General features: G+C 37.5%; 1 protein-coding gene across 4 annotated transcripts in view; it reads right to left on the bottom strand.

Moving 5' to 3' along the window:
- The window catches only part of LOC121324376 (cysteine-rich and transmembrane domain-containing protein 1-like), a 52,130-nt gene that overhangs the window by 17,548 nt on the left and 13,462 nt on the right, over window positions 1–21,120 (bottom strand). For 3 of the 4 annotated variants that reach the window (XM_041266130.1, XM_041266129.1, XM_041266132.1), the window contains exon 2: window positions 497–876. In XM_041266130.1, the coding sequence (XP_041122064.1) occupies window positions 497–857 (361 nt within the window). In that variant the 5' untranslated portion in view covers window positions 858–876. Of the gene's footprint in view, window positions 1–496; window positions 877–11,905; window positions 11,928–21,120 lie in introns of those variants that run through there. The other variant, XM_041266131.1, reaches the window with a different exon arrangement.

Here is a 21,120-nt window from a genome sequence, read left to right as displayed (position 1 = left end):
TAATCAGGTTAATGTTCTTGGGTCATATTGTAAACAAAAAGCAACGTAAATTAGTAATAATATTGTTGCATTCATTTAAGTTTGTTACTGTGTGTTTGACTGAGGGTTTGTGAATTAAAGGGATGCGTGTATGAGTATATAGTTGTGGTTTGAGGTTGAGAGGTACGCATTTTTTATATGTATGTGTATGTGCTAGACTTCCGAGTTTTCAGAACCTTGTGTGGCTCTCAGAAATCTACCGGTGCCTTTTTTTCTAGCAAAAGAACAAAAGGAGAAAAAAATAAATAACACACAAAAAAGGCAAATCTTGTTGTTTCGGGTGTCTGGCAATACGAACTCCACACCCCTGCATTAGTCTATTAAATAATGATCTAAGCAAACAATTACATAAACCTACACATAACAGGCTATTAAAACTGGTAACACCATTAATAATATGAAATGTTGCTGATATATAAGGACACTGCTTGTATTTAATGGAATCAGGCAGACTGACCTGTGTTCTTTGGAGCATCTCCGTACACCTGTCCAGGTGGCGGGGCGTACTGTGGGTATCCCGAGTAGGGGCCGCCGGGGCCTGGGTAGGGGCCGCCGGGGCCCGGGTAGGGGCCGCCGGGACCCTGGTAGGGGCCGCCGGGACCCTGGTAGGGGCCGCCGGGACCCTGGTAGGGGCCGCCGGGACCCTGGTAGGGGCCGCCGGGACCCTGGGAGTAGCTGGGGTATGTCTGGTTGACCCCTGGGCCCGGGTAGGCAGGGTTGGGGCCGGGGTATGCTGGGTTAGGCTGCTGTGTGTACGGGGGGTACCCAGGAGCGGAGGGGCCAGGCCCGGGGTACGGTGGAGGGTTCTCGTAATTCATCAGGGTCAGATAATGCTTCCTGCAAGAGAAGAACAAGGCGGCAACATTGAGTCATTCCATTTAAAAAAGATGAGCTTTTCATAGCAGTTTTTATAAATTAACAGGACTAACAAAAAATCCTGAAGCAATACCACAACATTTCACAAACTCTTTTCCAAATTATGAATTAGTTCCATGAGAACAGATCCTGACAGTGTGATTGACCCAATGGAAATGCTGTTTCAACAGAGCACCTCATTTGTGAAACAGTACTGCACTATCCTATCCATCATGTTAAGCTTCAGGTTGAGGGACACTTCCCAGCAAAAGGGAAAGGCTACTGCAAACAGGAGGAGGATGAAGATGACGATGATCATTTAGCAAATGCTTTTATCCAAAGTGACTTTGAGGCTAGGGTGTGAACTATGCATCACAACTGCTGCTGCAGAGTTACTTACAAAAGGACCTGGGTTTTTGAAGTACGGCAGATGATAATGTGCTGATAAAGCACTAGCCGAAACACTTGTCTACTTGACATACTTTCTTTTAGTTTTACCTCAGATGGAGGCTAGAAAGAGAGATTGAACAAAAAAACTCAGACAAAAGTAGATAAATCAGCAGCAGAGACTGAATGCATTGGTTTATTTTTGTTCTTAAGAGCCCCCCCTCAGCTGAAACAGTGTTCTTACCAGGAATTTTTCACAGATTGGTGGTAGGAGGAGCAGGGGGAAGGAGTGGGGGCTGGGCCGGGCGGGGAAAGAAACTGAGATCTCGCAACCCCCTGCAGGTGAGCCAGGACAAGTCACGCACATGCTTACGCTTTGTGCAAGTAGTTGTCAGGATAATATTCTGTTTCTATGGTTGAAAGTAGGTAGATGCAGAGTCTGCGTCATAGGTTGATGTACTCCCTAGAATGTACGCCATTCCACTGAGGGGAAACTAGATTTTTGCCAGTGTGTTATTGTTTCTGTCCGACCGAGAAACCTGTTTTTACCTTTCAAAACATTAATGGCGGCCTACGATTATGTGGATATAATTAGTGCTGTTTTTAGTCTTTCAAAAATAGCATAATTAAGTTTTCTAAACTTTTTTTTTTTTTTTAATTTTAATTCACGACTTTTTGTTTTGAACCGTAGCCTACTGCATAGTAGTACTTTTTTGGCACTGTATTTGTATTTAAAATACAGGTTACTTATTGAGTACTAAAAAAAGCTATACTAATAACATTCATCTCACATTTAAAAAATTCTAATAAACTTTACTGTGATCATGTGATTGTGGAGTTTTGCGTTTGTTGTCATTGTTCCAATATATATATATATATATATATATATATATATATATATATATATATATATATATATATATATATATTGCACCATTAAAAAGACACTTGACCACACGTGTGCTTGCAAGAATAAGTGGAAAATCTGTTTGTCACTGTTGTTCTGTAGTTAAGGAATATACAACAAACGTTTTTTCCACTTATCACAAGTAAAACTGGACATGTACTGTGTCCCACATTTTAGATTTTAAAAACTACATACTATTTGAAAACCTACCTATGGGAAACTAAAGTTATACAAAAGGATTATTGTAAAATTGTGGAACTTTGGATTTTTTCCTAAAGACCTTGAAATAAAAAAGATAGAATATCTCAAAACAGACTGCCAGCACATTCAATTTGTGCTGGTAGACAAGTCAATACAGACTGTTTAGTTTGATTTCATGTTGCCAAATGAAAGCCCTTTAGCTTGATCACGTAACATATGCATGCCACAAACGGGAGGACAGAGGCTCTAATAGAAACAATCAGCAGACGGCACTGCTTGTAAACAAACAAAAAAAAGAAAACCCACATGGCATCCAAACGGGAATAAAATGTTGGAAAACAAAAAATTGTACAGATAAATGACCAGAATCAAAAAGACGTCACCCATGCACATAACTAAAATATGACCGTGATACTAGTCACAGGAAGGTGAAGCAATCATGGTTTCAAACATACCCTCTGGTCACAAAAGAACATTTTCACAGATGGCAAGCCAGAAACACACAGCAAGATCACATGCTATGTTGCCCCCCCCCCCCCCCCATTATTTACTATCTCTTTAATCTCTTCAAATGAGGAGTAATGTAATAAAATAATAAACACATTTATTATTTTAAAAAGTATATTATCTCACTATGATTTATTGAGTTTTAATGCCAAAATCTGTGCAATATTTTACTGTCAGTAGTCATAGGTGAAAGAACACAGTAATCACTGTACAATCCTACTAATATTATATTCACACTATTACAATCTTCTGTCTAGAGTTGGTCAAGGAAGCATTAATATTAAGATACACTAATAGCAACGTCTACTGGCATAATTTTGCTTGACCGTTCTGTAGTGAAAAGAAAACAGTGTCACAGTCAGAATAATGTAAAGGATTAAGCAGTACATGAATATCAATGCAAACCTGATTTAGAATTTAGGAAATGTTTTTTCACGTGGAACTAAGTTTGGCATTTATTAACTGGGAATGAAATATAATGCGCATTGTAAATGGTAGGGTCTAGCATTATATGTCGAATATCTGCATGTTTTCAGATAAAATGCACGTCTTTTTGCCTTGTTGAAACAGTATGTTTATAACGTCTTTATAGTATTAAGTGGCTAAAGTTTTTCCAATGTGGCAAAAAAATGTTAAGTTACTTTAGCCACAATAAAAGTACTGCTAACTTTTTAATTCAGATTTGAGTGCAGGCTTGTACATTTAAGTAAACTTCAGTTCTAAAAATATCTCCTAGAATACATTTGCTAATGCTGCTTGTGCTGTTTGTTCAGTGACGTGTTCACATGTTTTTAAAGTTTATTCAAAGCTGGCTTTGTTAGAGAAGACAGTACCATCCTGTGCCATTACTGCGATATGCAAAAATTACTTTCAGGATCGTTATCTGACTACATCCAGTTGTTTTGACTTCAACTCGTCATTCAAACCGAAGACTAGTTGCTAGCGTGGTTACTGCACTGCCGTTTACAGTAGCATCTTGCAATTGGTGTCCTTTTTGTCAGAACACTAGAGAACATTACAAAGCACTTCAGAAACCTAACAGCTCTACTATATTTAGTATTAGTATTTTTGTATTATGTATTCCGCTTCGTGTTTTCAAAGATACATGTATAAAATGTGTTACTCTTTGTCCTGAAAGGCCTTACAATCCTTTCTGAAGGTTTTGTTGAAAAATATTGATGTGTTTTTTTTTTTTTTTTTTTTTTTTTTTTTTTTTTTTTTTAACATTTCTGGCTCAATGTCTTTCTGTCTTTGAAATTAATAAACAAAATATACAGTACATATTTTCAGAAGTAGAGATTTCAAAGTGGTATTTGTTGGTACCAGGACTCTTGAGAGAACATTATATTATAAAAACTATAAAACATACTTCTCTTACAGATTTTTCACTCCAATAAGCAAAAAACTAAAATATATATTTCTAATTATTCAGTAGATTTGGGGGTTTCACAGACAGAAAGGTACAAAAACATTTTATTTTGTTACCTGAAGGACTCAAGTTATTTTTTTCTTTAAAAAAAAAATAAAAATATGGGCAAAATACAAAGACATTCTTTCATTCGAGTGATTGAAGAGGGTGTGTGTGTGTGTGTATATATGTATATATCTCAAATATTGTGTGCAATGATTGTAAATAAATAATCAAGTACCTGACGCTCCTGGGAGAGCCTGCTCTTCTGTGTGCGATTACAAGGTGTGGAATCTAATAAGCAGGTATATTCCTGTCAGGGCTGCTGCAAAGGGGTGGACAAATCACTATCGTGTGGTACTTTGACAGGCTACCAAAAGAGAAATTATGGCAGCCCACATTTCCATTTAACGTGCCACTAAAAACATGTAGACAGATAAAACTAAGGTGGTAAAAGGTTCAGAAAAAAAAAAAAACCAGGCAAACCAAGGTTCCAAGGTTAACAGTGCAAATTGGCACCCCTATTTTGTATTCGATTATCATATAGGCATTTATCAACGATAATCGATGCATTGACATTTTATTTTTCAATAAAATATTTGTTTTTAACAGAAGGTCCAATAACTAAAAACACTATTCTGCATAATAGTTAAACAAAAAGGCATGACTTGCATGCAGATTAGAAAGAAATACAAAAGGACTTGAGTTTAACAACTAAAAAGAATACGCGTGCATCCGCATCAGATGTCCCTTTAACATTGTAATAATAATAATAAAAAAATACTATATTTAACAAACAGTAATTTCTATCTGAACTACGGTTGCTCATTACTGTTAACATTTTATGTCCAAAGCAAAACATTTGAATTAATCTCACAAATCCCGACTAATTTATCATACTAAATTCAGCTTCTTTTTTATATAATATTGCCATATAATCCAAACACAACATGCTTTGAAACAAAAGGTAGAAAAAAAAAGGTAGATTTAAAACAAAACCAAAATCAAGAAAACTTGAATACAGTGGGCCTACTTCTGATCTGGCTTGTCCAAAGCGAATGTAGAGGCCTAGAGTCCGAGACAGACGGGCGTGACGTGGCACCTCTGGGCATTTTCACAGTGTGGTACCGCTAGTCTGCCCCCGGACACACAGGAGCGGCATGCACTGTGCGGTACAGTAGTTGTCAGTACCACACCGTAGGCTATGTACTCGAATATAATTTACGTATATTGCCAACAGTTTTGCATCACCTAGTAGAATATTAGGATGCAGACATCATTTAAAAAAAAAAAAAGAAAAAAATAATTATGAACATAATTGATATTTTATTTATCATGCAATCTAAAACTACAAAGTGGTATCTCAAAAGTCTACAATAGCAGTACAGTATTTCATGTTAGATGTTTTTGTATTTAAAAAGGTATTTTGAATTTATTTAAAAATGTGATTTTTTTTGTTTGTTATTGTTTGGCAGCATGGATGGGGTTAAAGTCCCATCCCACTAAACCTGCGCAGAACGCAGGAGACTCAAAAATGATTAATTGGCTGTTAATTTGGAGGTGGCTACGTTTATATAAACATGTCTGATGTGGGTGTTCGAGACGAGTAACGTGTGTGTAAGAGCCAGAGAGAAACAAAAACAAAATTAAGAAAGCAAGCAATTGCTACTCGTGCTGGATAGACCAGCACAGTATTTGTTTAGATTAGGTGTACCAGAGTTGCTTTGTTGAACCTTTTATTTTTGCTCTGAGAGCAGGTGTTTCTTTGTACAACCTTTTGATTTTGAATAGAAACGCTTTCACCCATAGTACCTTCCTGTGTGTCTCTGTCAGGTGTATGGTCTTGGAACTTCACTACTCAGCCATCCTGTCACAATGCCCCAGTTTATTTCAGCCATTCTTAATAAATTCAAATACAAGGAGAGCTTGGAGTTCTTACAATATTACTAAGGAAGAGCATGGTGTATAGGCATTTCACAACAGTGGGTTTTGAAAAATCTGCATGTTGATTATTATACCTGAACATTAGGCACTGGGAACAAATCACCTAGGAGGGACTCTTCTGCCCTAGATCCCTAAACGATCTGAATATAAGTGGAAATTTCACACCTGAGGCACTAACTCACACTGCTCCCTGAACTGTAGAATTGTTTTTCTGTTTACATATTTAAAAACTACAAGACAAATAATAACACGTGTGTAAACTGTGCGCAAATCAACATATTGCATTTGCTTAACAAATATGAAATTGCATTGAGAGGTGTGCTAAAGCAGAAGCCTAGGGTGTGGAACTGAAGTAATTAAAAAGAACCACAGGAGGCAACAGAGTGAGCTTGTAACACACAGCCATTCCCTTAATTGCAGAAATAACACTGCAGGTGCCAATCTGGTATTCCAGGCTAAATAGCTTCAATTCCTTCAAGCTACCTTTGAAACCCTGGGATTAGACTGGCTGCTTTTCATTGGACTCTCTTCAGGGTCTTTGTTTTGGAGACCAGTGCATTGTAGAAACTCCATTGACTTGTGCTCTACAATTTTGGGATATACCCAAGCATTCTGTTTATGGTTGTGACTGCTTGGAGGGCCGTTTTCAGAATCACAGATTACAGTTCTGTCCCAAGAATGTATGTTCAGGTCAAAGTGAGGGGTGTCGTTAGAATTTGCATGATGAGTTTTCATAGCATTGGAAATATGAAGTTTGCATCTAAAATAAATTTACTAGATGTGAGCAGGAGAAATAGCAGCTAAGGATTTAACCAACAAGCTCCACTACAAGGATGCTTAAAGAGACTACAGCTGTTGCTTTAATGAGCTCCTCTCTGCACAAGACGATCATAACATGGGATGCTTCGAGCAGAGCTCAAGGGCTGCATTTGTCAAGCATAGAGTAGTCCCTACTACAAATGTATTTGCATGAAAGAACATAATATAGTAATCTGTTGTGCACCTGCCCCTTCACATATCCGCCCTAAACGTTTATATCCAGGGCTGGCCTTACACATCACAATTTGTATGACAAAACAGTCTTGTGAGTATTATGTTGGACCCTCGTCGGGCCATTGTAAAAGGAAAATAAAAAATACAAAGAAATTCAATTCAAGCGGCAAGGAGCTCTGCTGCCACATCTAGATAATCTGGCAATGAGTAGACTACTATTAAAATCGATAACAAAATCAAGGCTGTCTATTAAAAGTAAGACGCACCACCACACCAACAGTCTGAACAGCTATCTGCAAGAAATCAAATGTTTGGAAGTGTACTCTTAACGCAGGCCCTGTGTTTATCTGTCATGATCAAGCTCTTCAGCAATGTCACCCACGTGTGCAGCGCTAATGCAAAATGGCTACAGGAAAGCCAAAGCGAGTTGTGCTTACGATTTAAAGTTGTTGTTGTTTTTTTTTTGTAAACCTATGAATTTTGCTGCTGTGTAAATTACCTGGCACTAACGTAAGTGTATGCAGCACTATGGCAGGGCTGGATCCCTGTACAGGACGAGGGATTTATTTTGTAAATAGGTGTGTATTTATTGTAATTAATTAGTGAAGTACCCGACGCTCCTGGGAGAGCCTGCCTGCTGTGTGTGATTACCAGCTGTGGAGAAAATCAACAGGTACATGTGTTCCAGCGGGGAATCAGGTATAAAAAAAGGTTCCATTTATTCACCTCAGGGCTGCTGCAAAACCAAAGCCAACTGAGCTAAAGAAGCTGAAATTCGCAGACGTGTGTGTGTGTGCGTGTGTGTGTGTGTGTGTAAGAAAACCAGAACCAGGGTTGGATACCGAAGACTGAGTAAGCAAGTCGAAACCACCGAGAGCCGGACGAGAAGCTGGAGTTTGTTTATTATTGAACAGAGAAGATTAGTTCAGAGATTGCACTAAAGTTTTTGTATACTGTTATATGTGCTCCGTGTGCTGCCATTGCTGGTCGTATCACATGAGCTGTTCAGTGTGTTGATGTAAATAAATCCTGTTGCCTGCGGGGCGTATCAACTTCAACTTTCCTCTCAATCACCTGCCTGTCACTCAGCAGGAAATGCACGCACCCACATTACAGATGGCTACTGTCACAAGCATCAATACTTCTTGTATCTTTCTAAACAAGGGATTTATGGGAGCTTCCTAATAAAAGCTGAATCAAAAAAAGAATTGTTTGAATATAGTAATTGTTACAGCTGTGTATACAGGCATTTAAAACAGAATTCGTGTATCTGATTTTTTACATATGTGTACTTACTCTGGTCCCACAGAGGTCAGATTCATAACGGATTACTGTAATAACGAGATGTAAAACAGAGGTCCTATGTGCAAGTCACTTTAATAATAATAATAATAATAAATAATAATAAAAAATAATATAATAATGAAGATGTAAAACCGAGGTCCTATGTGCAAATCAATAAATAATAATAATAATAATAATAATAATAATAAATAATAATGTAAAAAACCGAGGTCCTGTGTGCGTCTGCTAAAAGACTGGATCAGTGGTTTTCAAACTTTTTAGGCTCCTTTCCAAAAAATCTAGTCTACCCTGTACCCCCATCTGAGATAGGGCCATAATATACCTTTGAAAACAGAATAAAATGGTATTTTCTAAATTACTAGGCTTAAGTACTTGCTGATGTTAACTGAAAATAAATATAAAATGCTTACCTACCAGTGTGATGCATGTGCCTGCTTTTTATTACAGGATTTCAGTAAAACTACACCTTGATTAGTAAAAAATGTAGCCTCTAGACAAGGGTATGTTATTCTGTATTTTAAAATGAATGAATAGGACATAAAGTTACAAAAAAATTTAAGTGGGTCATTAAAAATAAAAAAATAAACAGGACTTAATTTGCTGGCTCAGAAGGCACAGGGAAGGAGGAGGGGCTACAGTCAGCTGTATTAGCCAGTTAGTAGCTAATTTACCTCAGGGTTGTCTTGTTTGTTCATGCGTAATGTAAGCGAATTGTAAAACATACTATACTATAGTTTCATTACTATTTCTAGTGTAATGTGCTCTGTATTTATGCAGCTTGAAATGTATAATGTACAGCTACAGTATGTCAATGTGAACTGAATACTAAAGTATATTCTTTTCTGTATTTTCACAACATAAACGTTTTCAACATATTCGTTCAAAAAAAGTCACGCCTTGGGAGTTTTATTGAAGACTCACTTGTTAGCTATCTGTCTAGTTTTAGATGGGAATGCAATGCAAGGGCAGAAAACACATTGTTTTGAAGTGAATATTTCCAAAAACTAAATTTGATTAAAGTAGAAAGGCGACATTTATACCTTGCAGTCAAAAATGACTTTTAGCAAAATGCTTACATGTTAGTGTTTAGTGCAGTCGTCTGTTCATGTTAATCAGCTGCCAGAGAGCTTGTCGATGGGCACTCACTATATGATATGAACACACTCAATAGATCTGGAGTAGGGATTCCAATTTCAGACACTTCCCAATCCAGGAGTTAGGGATTTATTATTATTATTATTATTATTATTATTATTATTATTATTATTATTAAATCTGCAATTCCATTTTTGTAATAATAATAATACTAATAATACCATGCATTTTGCTTTTATTAGCCTAATAATTAGCAGCGACAAAGGAGTTCTTCAATGAATTAGTCAAAAAACCCATAAAGCATTGCAAGTAAAGATAACACAGTCGTGTACGCGCTCCAGCGCAGTGATTTCACTGTCAAAGGAGGGAGGCACAGCTGCTTGCTAAACTCAATAATACTGTTATTTAAAAACATAAACTTGGATAAAACACACTGAACTGATTAAACTAAACTACAAACACTGAACATTTAAACTCCAGAAAGCAAACATGCCTAGTAAATACTACACTTTTTTAAAAGAAGCAACATCAATCAACGATTATTTTTTCTTCTTCTTTTTAGCCTACAGACTGCCATTTAAATATGTAATTTATCCATGTGTGCGCTCAGCGCTCACTCACTGTCAGCAGCCGGTTGGTTGTTTATAGTTAACCTCGCCCAACAGAAAGGAAATGTTCACCAGTACGGCTGTGGTTTTATTTGAAACGAGATTCAACATTGTTAATTCGATTACTAAGTCGCAAAGTACTACAATGTGGTAAATAAATAAATAAATAAATCTGTTGTCTGCCTGTCACAGAGACGGCCGAAGTGGGCGGCGTCAGAACCAGGAAAAGGAATGAATGACAAAGAGGTGTGGTTTGGTGGAGCTGAGCGAATGTTTCGCTGAGCATTTAATAAACAGAACAGAAAATAAAAAGGTTGTACAAACAAACACAGCACACGTCGCCAAAACAAAAAGACAAACAAAACGGACTAGACAGACAAACACGGTGAGCAGATACTTTCTGTTATTATTATTACTATACTTATTTCCTCCGTCTCCAATCCCGTTCTCCACTCACCGAACACCCAACCGCCAGTATGTGACAACGTGCATCTATATATACTGTTGTGCTGGGATTCAATTACTATTCACTTGAATCCCAGCACGTGAGTTAATAAAGTGCAATTCCCCGTGCTCACATATTATTACATTTTACTTGCACGTGAAGTGCTGTGCAATCCTCGTGCCTAAATACACATATACATTTTAAACACTCGTGTTACACAGACCCGTTTATATCCCGTGTACCAATGTCTATACACCAACATTTAAACACACCACACGCAACACATAACAGATAATATACACAGGGGTGGGCACTTTGTCACACCGCCATTACAGGATTTTTCTCATGTTCCCCCTGAGGAGTGCTCGAGTACCCCCAGGGGTACGCGTACCCAAGTTTGAAAACCGCTGAACTAGAAAAAGATAGAATTACTAGCTACATGTAATACATGCAAACCCTTTGCATGCGTGAACATACATGTAATACATGGGTGTGCAATATGGGGCAACTAAATACTGGTTTAATACATATTATATATAATACATATATATTTTTAAATTTGCCAGGTAAATGTTAACTTTTAACCCAAAAATGGATTACTGAAATAATCCTGTATCAACCAGACAACATATCTGACAGATGGCATCATTAAATCTGTGATACTACCACAGCATTATTTATTTCAATAGCAGAAACCCTTCCTCAGATGAATAGAGCTCAGTTCATTCACTGAAACACATAATGATCACTTTCAGCACTGAAGGGCTGAATCTGCCAGCCACATGACGTAGCCACATGTATGTCAGTGCAATTAGCTTGGGATTTGTATCCATCTAGAAGTTTTATCCTTGCAATGGATAACTGAAGTGAAGATTTAGCAGAGCATAAGTTGTAGATCTGTGGGTGAGAGGTTGTTGTAATTGACTCTGCAGCTGATGCATAGCTCACAATCCCTAGTCTCGTCTCTTGCAAAGCACTTTGTGATGGTGGTCCACTATGAAAGGTGCTATATAAAAGAAATATTATTATTATTATTATTATTATTAACAACAACATCTGGAACACTAGTGTGGAACTGTGTAATGGATAGCAATTCAATAGATAACTTAAGAGGGAGCCAAAACAGAGTACGGCTAAAAATCACCTTCATACAATAAAAAGCTGTGCAAATTGTAAATTTTTCTGCATGGCAACAAGTTTGAAAGCCGTACCTTCTGTTCAAGAGGATTGAACTGTGAAGATCCCGTTTGTGACATAACTAGTCAGTGCCACTTGAGATGTAAAAATATCCTGAATAAGCAGCTGTCCCAATTAAAATGAGAGGTATTGGAGGACCTTACTCACAACAGAGAAGAGTTTTTTATTTCTAAATGGAAAAAAAAAAATAAAAAAGTCCCATCACATTATGAATACATATGAATAAATATGAGTCAATGTTTATTCAATGTTTCACATTATTGCCATTTGCCACAGTGTTTTAACTTAGCTGTTTCATAAAAGGTTATCAACAAAAAATAAAGCCACTAAAGTAAACAAAGGCAGCCCTTTGTTTAAAAAAGGCAACAAATGCACAGAAAGATTTTTATCTGTACACTTTTGGTGATTGGACAGCTGATTGCTTTAAGCTTGTCAGTTTCTTAGCAACAAGATCAGATGCAATTCATTATGCTGGTCTTAAAACACACAAAAACAAAGAACAGGGTGCAAGGGCAGACATCCACTGGGAATGTGATGATATCATTGACATGGAATTTGCCTAAATGGATTTAATGTTGTCAGACTCCCACCCCACCTCATGTGCAATGTACACGTTCACCTTCACTCGTCTGTATGCATATAAAATGTTCTTATAATACTGTAAGTGTTCGGTGGCTACTTCTAATCATGTTGAGTTTATTTATCGCAGAGGCGAGCAAAGAGTACCAGAGAAAATACATGGTTAGAGGAATTCACTGAACAATTATAAACAAATTGTGTTTGAGTTATCGTAATTTTAAAAAGGTGAATAAATATATAATGAAGTGTTACATACATGGTATGCATGTATAATATAGCTAACAAACTAAAAACACAACACTTCCAAGATGTCAACATAAGAAAATAAATTCCAACCAATATACATTGATGGTTTATGGTATTTTTGTTTTTCTTTAACCAAAAACAGATTGCAAAATGCACATTAAAAGAGTTGTATAAAGCAAGCTGAGACAAAATATCCCTCCAAAAGAGGGTAAATGACTAGTGGGGTTTAAATGTATTTATTTATTATTTTTTTTTAATTCATGGAGTCTGATTTTTACCCACACGCCTGAAATCGTGAATCATTATTTTATATGTGAAGTGCTCTAAATAAATGTACATTCTGCATGACAAAATGCACAATATTAAATGAAGTTTACAAATTATACACAGCACAGACATTCCTGTTATTTTATTTCCATTTGCTGCTGCTCGTCTGTATGCTAGTAGTTTCCATAACAGCGAAATGCTTCCATTCATTTTTCTTGATCTCGTTAACATGCATTTTGATTAATGAGTTTCCCTTATCTAGTCATTTAGACAGGAAGTGATGTATGTGACCTGAGATAATTAAGCTTTTGAACAAGAATGAATGCATTCATTAACGGTTGAAAACCACTTGCTATTAAAGCTCTCGGTACAATACCACGCGTCTGATACAATAACACTGTTTTTTGAAAATCTTGCCATATGTGGAGTAAAATGTATTTTGGGTGAGTAAAATGCAACATTACTTTGAAGGATGTGTACCAGAGCTGTCCAAAACTTTTCCCCATTGAGGATCCAAGACAACTAAAAAAAACTGAAAGTTCCAGAAGAAAATGTTGGCTGTCCCAATAAGAGTACAAAGTCTTAATGTAAGTACACACAAGCCCAGATTAACCAATGTGCACTAACCCTAACCCTAAGCATACTTAGTCACCTGGTAAAAGACACTGGCCTTGGAACAGGCGAAACCTCAAGATGTGTTGATGAAGTCCAAGGCCCAGTACAGCCTGAACCAGAACAAGCTGAAGAGCAGGGAGCCCCCTCTTAGAGACTTCTGAAACAGGTATAGGTGAGCCCAATGCGGATGCATACGGTGTTTGTTTTGCAATGGATTCAATGATTGGGCCCATTCTACAACACAGATTACAGAGCATGAAAATAGAATTTACCACCAATCTGCCATGACTGTCACTTCACCCTTATGAAAATAACCAATAGGTTACCTATATAATTCTATAGAAGACATATAGGCTATTGTATTGAACCAATAGTTTTTTTTTTTTTTTTTTTTTAAAGAGAGAATTGGGACATTTGGCCTATAGAAACCTATAGGTGTCTATAGAGAACTGGGACATTTGGCCAATAGGTCTACAGAAACCTATAGGTTACTTTCGTAAGGACAGTTTCAAAGTGAGAAACAGTACTGGAGAGAGGTGCTAAAGCGAGTTGTGTGGAGGGAATAAAATTTCTTGCCGAAAGAGGGCTCTCATTTTGTGGCGATGACGTAATAATTGGATCTGTTCAGAACGGGAATTATTTGGGAACTTTAGAGCTGATTTCCAATTTCGATAACTTCTTCGCAAATCACATTGAGATGTTTGGAAATGGAGGACGTGGGAATCCATCATATATTTCCTCCACTGTGTGCAATGATTTTGTGCAGTTGATGGGCAAGAAAGTTCAGCAAGTAATCCGGAATGAAATCCACACTGCAAAATATTACTCCCGATCAGCCGACAGCACCCCGATGCGTCTCGTGTTGATCAGTTGGCATTCACTGTTCATCATGTTAATGAAAGCGGAAGCCCATTGAACGCTTTCTGAAATGTGTGTACATTTCCAGTCACAGCAGTGAAAGTCTTGCAGAAAGTACGCCATCTACTCTAAACAAGCTGCATATTAATATTTTGGATTGCTGTGGTCAGACCTATGACAATGCTGCCAAAATGTCAGGAAAATATTCCGGTCTTCAGCAGGTATTAAACAGATTAATTCTTTAGCAGATTACATGCCTTGTGCCACGCATTCTCTGAATCTCGTCAGCAACCAGTGTCCATTGCACCCTGCAAGAAGTGAATTTTTTTGGCTTCCTCCTACTATTACTATTTATTTAAAGTACTTGTATATGTCCTAAATGAGTATGTTTAAGGCAAATTAGTTAATTTTGTTTAATAGTGTAAAATGTAGTAAAAAAAAAAAATGGCTACAGCTTTTGGCTATATTTCGCAGATTTTGGTTGAGCTTTTGGCTACAAACGTTACATAGAACAGGCAACCCTAGTCATCGCCAAAGATCTTCTATATACACAAGATAGTCAACTCTGCCTTTCCTTTTCCTGGCACCCCAGATAGCCGACCGTTAGAGCAAAGCAGCGCGTTACCTATAGACTCTCCTTGATGGGGACACAGACATTTCCACCAAGGAGTGTGAAATCGTTTATGTGCGACTACTTGAGAATGGAAAGCCTGCCTATCGTCTTATCGGACAGCAGATGCTAATGCATTCACATGCAAATGGTGAGTAGCTACATGATGCTCTTTTTTAGTATAGTACTTTATTTTCATGAATTCAAAGCAATATTCTAACTGACTGTAGCAGTTTTGTGAAATAATGTTGTTTACATACATCAATTCGTAAAATAGCTAGAAGCAGCACGTTACTTAAAAACACAAATTTACTACCACTTACCTGTAAATAGTTACCTGAAAATAGTTAAAGTTTGGCATTTAGGTATAGAAATGTAGGAGTTGTACATTGTATGTTTTCACCCACAAATAATTAGCTAACATGCTATTTACAAAGGAGGAAAAAAAAGTTTTCATGTCAAAGTAATAGTGTATGCGACTGCAAGCATTTACTTTTGAAATATATATTTGTATTAATAATATCAATAATATATGTGAATTTCTGTTCAAAGGAGTACTTGATGCAACAAAGGCTGACTTTGATGCCCTTGGTCCTGATGAAAATGGCTAGATGGAAAAATCAATTGCAGTGGGAGCTGACGGAGCTGCTGTGAACATAGGAATCCGTGGGGAAGTTACTGCTCTTTTAAAAAGAGTTAGGGAGCATGTCATCTCATTTCACTGCATACCACACAGATAAGCTCAAAAAGTGAGCTGTATGCTTTGGGAGAACAGCCTGGTGTTCATGCGCATCGCATCCAGTGTCAAGGGCACACGTTGGGTTCCACACAACCAGAGCGCCCTGGATGTGTTTCTCCAGCTTGGCAAAAGTGGTGCTCAAGGCAGAGGCCAATATAGCGTGACTCACCATCACATGGATCACTTGACTTCAGCAGCAAACAATGCTGACATTCAGGGGCGAGCAAAAAAAGTACCTCATTTCTAGTTATTTGAATTAAGTGTCAAAACATGCAATATTACAATATAATATAATTAGTGTAATTTAAATATGATTTTAACCCTTAGCAGTCCATTTATTCAGCGCTTGTCAGGCGCGTCAGGTCCAATTTATTTTCACACGCAGTGCTTAAAATCCCCCCCCCCCCCCCCCCAGAGTAAAACAGGTTTAAAAGGCACTGAATCACAAAAGGTCACTCCAGCCAAGCCTTACCCCTTCTTCCCTGTATTTCATATAACTCTTTATAGACGTGCATACTGATAAATCCTCTCCTGGTCACTCGTTTTATCACCAAACTCCTCAATAATGCGATCCAAGTCATTATTTTATTACTATACCATCTCAAAAAGGCAAATGTCTGTGACATTCTTTGAGTTCTGGATGCAGAAGCAGCTATCTCCATTGTTGTTATGTCCATGTCCTCTGTAGTGGATGGGGCTATGAAATACGCCCTTTTTTCGGTTTAATTCAGCTCCTATCGGTCTCACTCGGCCATTGAAAGGTTTTCTTGGCTTTTTCCGGAGAAAAAACGACTAGAGACCTGTGCTTTACGTCTTTTTGATGATATCGGACTGGAAAGGGAAAATTGTAATGTCGGACCTGGTCCAACATAGCACCGCCAAGGGATAAAAGGTTCCTTACTGAGGAAATGTGTTTGTAACTCTTGCCCTTTATGCGTAAGTGGTCTCAATGATTTTAAAAGAGTGTTAAGTGTGGAGAATTTGTCTATTCATTGAATTGATTCACTATTTACTTTAATATAGTAATAGCTTTGTAAAAAAACTATATATATATATATATATATATATATATATATATATATATATATATATATTTCAAATGTTTTGATTTAGTGATTTATTATTTGATGATGTATTTGAAAACTATGTAACTGTTCTCTGTTTTAGCACATCTTGTGCAAAGTTGAAAAATGTTAATTGTGTATATTAATATACGGTCTGTGTGTGTGCTCCTACATTTTTTCTTCTACCAAAAAGTTAGCCCAGAGCCCCGGCTAATCGAGCTCTTTGAAACACTACCTCCATACCTCATTCCTGGACCTGTGTGTGTGCACACGTAACGCAATCGAGAAAGAAACCCAACTTTGGGTTTGGTTTCTCGTTCTGTTGTTAACAAACTATACTTTCCGATAATGACACGGCACATTATCAGTGTGTAGTTCACATCAAGGCCCCATACTTGAACACACATGACTTGTAAAACTAAACATAAATAAATGGACTTATCCGTTCGAATAGGCAGGACTGCATTTTTTAAAAAGTCAATCAATGCGAGAGCGTCGATTTATTTATGGAGAAAACAAAATAATCATTGAACAAAGTTTGGGTATGTCTTTTTCTTAATTTGAAAATAAAACTTTAACATTTAGTTAAGTGAGGTCAAGACTAGGAAACGTGACAGGAGCGGTGCAAGTGGAATATAAATACGTCATCACGTATAGCAAAAGTGCCTACGCGCAAATTTTGGAGATGTATTTGGTGCTATGTAACTGAGGACAATGTTTCAAAACAAGTCCTGCAAAGGTGAAAAATTGTTATATGTATATTAATATACGGTCTGTGTGTGTGCTCCTACATTTTTTCTTCTACCAAAAAGTTAGCCCAGAGCCCCGGCTCGTGAGGGTGCCCTTAGCACCTGTGCTTATTTTCAGTTGTGATCCAAATCTCAGTTTTTCACTAAGCGGAGAAGCAAAACTTTGCAATCCCCCCTCCACCCTCCTCGCCGCACCGCAATCCCCCTCCCTCTACATGCACATCACACAATAACACTGCTGTACTCAGTATGTATTCAATTCACTTTATTGAAACATTTTTTCACCAATAGAGAACTCAAAAAACATACCTGCACAATGCAGTGGCACACTTATTTTATTTCCGAAAAATCCACTTTTACAATATAGTGGACATGTTTCTGTTATAATGGCCAAACACATGTGTGATTCCACGTGTAATTTGGCTTATTTTCAATGCCGAGGCTTGCCATAGACTTTTTTTTTGCTGCTGAGAACTTTTATAATAGTAAAAGGGAAAAAGGGTGCCATTATCAAATACCTTTTCTTAAAAAAAAAAAAAAAAGTGTGGCTATGTGTGACATATAATTTTTTTTTCTTTCTCTAATTGTACATATGCACTAGACTCTGAAGCAAGAGGAGGGGGAATGGGAAAAAGGAAAAATCTTTTCCTTTTAACAGAGATCAGTATATTCATGCACTGACTCATTATATAATTATTATGATCACTGTATTATTTTCTCATATACCTACGTGTGCAGTGTTTTCAAAAGGAGGAGATATACACATAGGATTGTACTTTATGACTCGTAACAACTTTTCACTTACTGTGCAATGGACGGAATGTTGTTGCTTTGTTATTGCACTGCTCAGTTTATTATTTAATTATTTACTTTTGCTGTCTGCAGGGGACAGTGGTATTTGCCGTTCCTACTGGTAGTGCTAGCTATGGTAGCTAAGTTTGATAGCACAGAGTTAGCAGACTCAGGTTTGGGGACAGGCTGGTCTAGGGGGGGGGGGGCAGCTTGGGGCTCTGTTCTGTGTTTTCTTTGTCTATCTTCTCTGATCTCTCATTGTACTTTTTTGCTAGGAGACGAGGGACTGCCGATTTTCAGTGACAGTTTGTGTGTGCTACTACAGTTTAGAGTATTAAAGGTTTTTCTAATTCATGGCACCTACATCTGGACTAAATACTGGTAGATGTTCAGTGAACTTTGTTAGCTGGAATGTGAAGGGGCTGAACCACCCTGTTAAAGAGAAATAAGGTTTTCACCCATCTGCAAAAACTTAAATGTCGGAATTACTTACCTACAGGAGACCCACCTACATACTTCTGACCATTTCTGTACTCGAAAGAGATGGGTGGCGTAGTTATTTCATACAACTTTTATACTAAAGGTTAGAGGCACAGCAATTCTTGTGCACAGAAACGTCCCCTTTACTGCTTCCCAGACTATCTTTGACTCTAATGGGCGTTCTGTTATAGCAATAGGCAAGCTGTTGGATAAACCAGTGATCTTGGCCAATCTTTATGCACCCAACTGGGATGAGACCCAACTTTTTACTAATCTTATGTCTTCCCTTCCTGAACTTCACACTCACCAACTGATCACAGCAGGAGATTTTATTTGTGTTTTAGACTCGTCTGGAACGCTCCACTACAAAATCAACTTCTCACTCTATATCTGATACTGTTATTCATTCCTTTCTTGACATTTACAAAATCTCTGACCCAATGGGCTTTTTTTATTTCCTTCTGCAAGAGTTTTTTTTTTTTTTTTAACCAGAGTCCACCACTCACAAATTCATTATATTCTAATGGTTAATAGACTGCTTCCCTCTTTGGCTTCCTGTAAATATCACAGTATTGTAAACTAGAAAGGAAGGGGGGAAAAAAATCAACAAAAAAACAGAAGGGAGACCGCGTCAAAAACAAGGGCAACAACTCAATAAGACAGCCATTACATGTATTTATCTAAATGCTAGAAGTATCAATAACAAAATGTTAGAACTTGAAACTACTGCACTAACAGGTAACTATGATGTGATTGGTGTTACAGAAACGTGGTTGTCTGAGAGTGATGGGGTCGAATATAATACTTGTGGGTATACACTGTATAGGAAAGACAGAAGAGGTGGAGGGGTAGTGCTAAACCTAAGAAACAGTCTTGAAGCCCAGGTGTTAAATCTGGACAAAAGAACACCACTCTGAAACAATATAGGTCATTACAACGGTCAAAAATTCAAAAGGGCAAAATAATAGAAGCATGCGATAGACCGCCAGATTCAGACGGCGAGCAAAATAATCTGTTATACAATGACGTTAGAAATGTGTGTAGCAAAGGAGAAGCCATACTAATGTGGGATTTCAAATCCCCCCATATAAAATGGGAAAACCCGGTGGGGAGCACGACTGACAAAATCGAAATGGTGGAAATGACTAGAGGGGAGGCATGCCTTTAAATCTTTAAGGTTATTGCTTCTATTGATTTTCGGATTTCCAGAAAGCTTTTGACAAAGTCCTGCATAAAAGATTAATTCTCAAACTGAACGGAGTAGGGATTCAAGGAAACGCATGTACATGGATTAGGGAGTGGTTAACATGTAGAAAACAAAGTACTGATTAGAGGAGAAACCTCAAAATGGAGCGTGGTAACCAGTGGAGTACCACAAGGATCAGTATTAGGTCCTCTGCTATTCCTAATCTACATTAATGACTTGGATTCTGGTATAGTAAGCAAACTGGTTAAATTTGTAGATGACACAAAAACAGGAGTGGCAAACAATGTTGCAGCAGCAATGGTCTTTCAAAATGATCTAGACAAGATTCAGAACTAGGCAGACACATGTCAAATGACATTTAATAGAGAAAAGTATAAGCTACTGCACGCAGGCAATAAAAATGTACATTATAAATATCATATTGGAGATGATAGTTCATAGGAATCTATGAAAAAGACATAGGAGTTTATGTTGACTCAGAAATGTCTTCATCTAGACAATGTGGGGAAGCTATAAAAGAGGCCAACAAGATGCTTGGATATATTGTGAAAAGTGTTGAATTTAAATCAAGGGAAGTAATGTTAAAACTGTACAATGCATTAGTAAGACCTCATCTTGAATATTATGTTCAGTTCTGGTCACCTCGCTACAAAAAGGATATTGCTGCTCTAGAAAGAGTACAAAGAAGAGCGAGCAGAATTATTCCAGGATTAAAAGCGCCACAGCAGTCTTGACAGTACTGCTCGCTTATGCTGTTCTTATATATACATAATGTCACGATAAGTCACTGTGTAAGATAAGAACCTACGCAATAGTCAGCTTGCCTGCAAACAGCCAAGTAAGTTCACTTTATGCACGTGCCAAAATTACTTTGGAGGACCACTGCCCTAATCTTTATAAAAAAAAAAAAAGGCTGGGTTTGCAAACTGAATTTAACCTTCTTTCTACCAACCATGCTGAACAGCTTTTGCATAAATCACATCATGCCACCTACAAATATGGCAACAAAGCCAGTAAACTGTT

Source organism: Polyodon spathula, chromosome 12 (genome assembly GCF_017654505.1).
Source record: "Polyodon spathula isolate WHYD16114869_AA chromosome 12, ASM1765450v1, whole genome shotgun sequence".
Classification (NCBI taxonomy): domain Eukaryota; kingdom Metazoa; phylum Chordata; class Actinopteri; order Acipenseriformes; family Polyodontidae; genus Polyodon; species Polyodon spathula.
Note: the sequence above shows the minus strand (reverse complement) of the source record. Positions and strands in the feature narration are given on the sequence as shown.